Consider the following 3,935-nt stretch of genomic DNA (forward strand, 5'->3'; position numbering starts at 1 on the left):
TCTTTAAGTAAATTTTTGGTCACACCAGGGAAGACATTTTGGCAACCCCTGTACTTTTCCAAAGCTGATCAGAACAGGACCTGCAGTGCACACCTCCGGCCTGCAGAGAGCAGCGTGTGTTCACAGTTGAGTTAGGCTGCTGTCCTCGGCCAGTGCTGTGGCCCTGGATGTTCATACTGATAGTCAAAAGTCTGTGATTCGCAGGTCTGTAATCTCACATCTGGGTATTCTTGTGAATGCCCCCACCCTTCTCTTCGCTGTTGCTGTTCTCATCCAACTCAAAGGCATCATTTTCCACAGCGTAGTCCTTCTCTTTCGCTGGTTCACCGTCACCGGCTTCCAGGGATGGAGCTTCACCGTCTGCATCATCTGAACTACGCCGGCATGACTTTTTATATGCCCGGTATCCTGCAGAGGGGAAAAGATCTTTTAAAAACAGCATTGAAATGAACCAGGCTTCAGTGAATAAGCCATTTCTCCAGACAGTTTTTCTGTCGTCTACAGCTCATCTTGTTCTTGTCCGGCAGTTATTTGCTCTTGTTTGGGAAAACTAGAACCTCGAAGACCTTTAAAAAGGTATCTAGGGGCAGTCAGACCAAAATTTGGTCCCCATTAATCTCAGTGAGGGAGGGGACCAGATGAACTCACTCCTGGTTGTAAATTGCTCCGGCCTCGTTGGCTTGCACGCTGTGGCAAAAAAGCAGGAGGTAGAGGGAACAGCATGGGCAGGGTTGCAAGCATAAGCTAGCAGCGGCTAACAACAGCATACCACAAGGTATGAATTATACAGCGTCTTATCACATATTTTATTGTCATTTACTTTGATCATTGTCCTTGAACTCGCTGCAGCCAAGCAGCATCCCTCCTCTGCTGCTTGTATCATTTTTCCTATATAAACACAGATTCATCTCTCTCTCAATTTTGTGGGTCAAAGGTCAATCAGATTCAGAGGTGAACCAAGTAGGGACAATTTCCTACCAAGGGTGCACACATGTTTTCACTATTATTAAAAGTATAGATGTTCTGTAACGTCATCACAAGCAGACAAAACATGTTTCGGTTCTGTTATTTGTTGAATGAGCTGAATGAAAACGTATTCAATGACTAAACACTGGGCTGAGAGAGGAGCCGGGGTTTGAACTGTCTCTCTCTAGCTCCCTTTCTGCATCCTTGACACAACTATTTCTATGTCATGTTTCATGCAAGCAATCAAGTTCAACACTATGAAAGTCTCCCGAGGGTGACTGTGCGATGATATTGCGTCTCCTCCTGTGTAGCCCATCAGATCAGGCGTAAACATTTCTGACGTGGTCGGACAACACGCCGTACGAATCACTTCTTTCCTAGTATAACCCGACCCTAAAACTCTCCACTGAAACTGTGTTTGTAGCCTTATGGAAAGGTGAGACAGCTTTAGACATATGTTCACCTGCATTCCTTTGGCGCTAGATGACAGGCCAACATCCAGTTTTCACAAAAGTGCTACTGCTGTTTGCAGAACATTTCTGCACAATTGCCATCCTTAACTGCGTACAAATCCGCCCGATAAACTCTCACCTCCCACAGATATGACCGCCACCACTAGCTGGAAGATGCTGTAGATGAGGGGGAATGCAAACATGACCTCCAACTCAGCAGGGCTGAACGACAGCTGGACAATGGTGCTGCACAGCTGGGAGTTCTGGAAACCCGTCTCCAATGCGATGGTTCGACATCTGAACAGAGCAGGGAATGATAAACTTAAGTAAAAATATATTAGGCAAGTATATGTGTTTGTTGATGCAGGAATGGTTTCATGATTTATAGAACTGAATTAAACTGTGATGTACCTTTGGCAGTATCAACACATTAAAGTACGTTAGGGAAATCAAGCAATCAAGATACAAGTTAAAGTAAGCAAAATGATTATATGCCAACATCCCTACATTGTTGTCACCCTACCTGTACCAGGGTTGACCTGCAAAGCGGGCCAGGAAGAACCCCAGGCCGAAACCAATGAAAGGGTAGATAGTTCCAATAATCCATAGAGAGGGAGCAATGGTCCAGGAGGACTGGTAGAGAATTCCTCCAACCACAGCTATGATGATGATGAGACCAAAGCCTGTGATGGACCCTATCTGTGCACAGCAGACACACAGTATTAAAATGCAGTCCAGGAATTTCCATTGAATAAAGCCCTTTATCAAATACCAGATCTGAGTAAGGTTTAGAAGTCGCTGTTTGAATAAACCATTCCTACCTTGAGGATCTTTTTGGCCACGTGGGGCCACCTGCGTTTAACATATATTCCCACAGCGATTGGGATAAGAAGGGCCACTAGAGTGATACCTGAGGATACAGAGATTTCACATCATCAGGTGATTGTAGGATTATAATAAAACTGTATAGTGCTTTTGGAACAATGCTCCAAAGTGATTATACGACACAATAAAACAACAGGCGTGGCAGCCCTTAAAATAAACCATCCGCCTGTTCATTCACATTATACATGCGCCTTAGAAAGTCTTTTTTACAGATATTTTTTCAGCTTTATGGGCGAGCAATCAACCATTAGTTGTCTGCTTACCGATACTGTCGTATGGGATCTGGATGGTGTTGGAGGAAGTCCAGATGGAGGTGTAGATGAGCAGACAGAGAGGCATCATCCCCAAGGCCAGGATAGAGGAACAGGCTGTCATACTGATACTGAGGGGGGGGGGGAGAACATGGACAGCGCATTGGTCAAATAAGCTTCTTCAATGACATGTAATTTTTCAAGCAGCACATGTCCTAATAGTTCAGAAATGCAACTGATGCTTTGTCAGTCTCCTAGTCAACAGACATGCACACGCTCCCTTATGAGGACATAAAAAAAGAGGCCCGTGTGGGTCGTGAGAAGGATTTCTCACATGGTCCCCACATGGTCCACCATGATAGCCTCATTAGCAACCCACATGGGTACACACATTTGGGGGTCCAATGTATTTCACCCGAGTTGCGTAAATGGGACCTAAATGTTGTCCTATTGTTGGGCGTACAAGGACACATTGACTGGGAAGCTGACTGTGTTTTCTAATTATCTAATGTATAAACTAGTTTTTGTAGTATATAAATCCAAAATATCACATTGGTTGTATACTTTATGCTGCTTTATCAGTTAGCAGTTAGCCCCTTAGCAAGACAACCGTCCCAAGTTTCAAGTGGACGGGTCATTCCAATAGCTCGACAGCGTTCGGTCATCCAAGCACCACATCATCAACTAACATTAGATTATTCAACAAGCCAGTCAGCCCCGCTGGTCTCTCACCTCAGGTCCATGTCGCCATCCAGCCAGTAGCAGATAATGTTGGATCCGGAGCCCCCAGGACAGCAGCCCATAATGATGATGACAATAGCCTGCACGGGCTGCACGTTGAAGGCCAGCGACAAGGCAAAGGCTGTGAAGGGCATGATGCCAAACTGGCAGAGGAAGCCGATGAAGATGCCCCAGGGTCTCCTGATGTGGCCCCACAGCTTTTCGACGTCCACAGTGCAACCCATGGCGAACATGACGAAAGCCAGCATTATGGTGAGCACTGTGCTCAACACTAGGCTCAGTACTGCATTGAAGTCACTGGGAGGAACGAGGCAGTCTGTTCCTGAACAGATTGTGGCAAGGGGGTCGCAGCCGCCGGGCACCGCCGTCGTAGCCTTGAATGCGGACATTGTGGACAATGAAACTGGAGAAGAGAACCTCCCAATTTGAAAGAAGACTGGAGGAGAGTTTCTTCAGAGCTTGTAACTCTTAGATTCCACGGGACTACTCCAGCTTCTCCACCTCCGATATCCAAGAAGATGAAGTGAGAGGACCTGTCCAGCTCACTGCTCTTTATGCCTACCCTGCTCTGGCCAAATAAAATTGAGGGAGGGAAAATCAAAAAATCAAAAATTAACCCAGACTTTATGTTTTATGGGAT

The 3,935-nt window shown here is 45.8% G+C and overlaps 1 protein-coding gene across 1 annotated transcript; it reads right to left on the reverse strand.

Annotated features, from left to right (window-relative positions):
* Positions 1-214: 214 nt before the first annotated feature.
* slc10a2 (solute carrier family 10 member 2) lies at positions 215-3,684 on the reverse strand. The gene is made up of 6 exons (XM_070915280.1): positions 3,287-3,684; positions 2,567-2,685; positions 2,240-2,328; positions 1,942-2,117; positions 1,558-1,715; positions 215-408 (listed from the first exon to the last, which is right to left on the reverse strand). The coding sequence occupies exons 1-6, from the start codon at positions 3,682-3,684 to the stop codon at positions 215-217; spliced, it is 1,134 nt and encodes a 377-aa protein (XP_070771381.1).
* Positions 3,685-3,935: the final 251 nt, after the last annotated feature.

This window comes from Enoplosus armatus, chromosome 11 (genome assembly GCF_043641665.1).
Source record: "Enoplosus armatus isolate fEnoArm2 chromosome 11, fEnoArm2.hap1, whole genome shotgun sequence".
NCBI classification, from domain to species: domain Eukaryota; kingdom Metazoa; phylum Chordata; class Actinopteri; order Centrarchiformes; family Enoplosidae; genus Enoplosus; species Enoplosus armatus.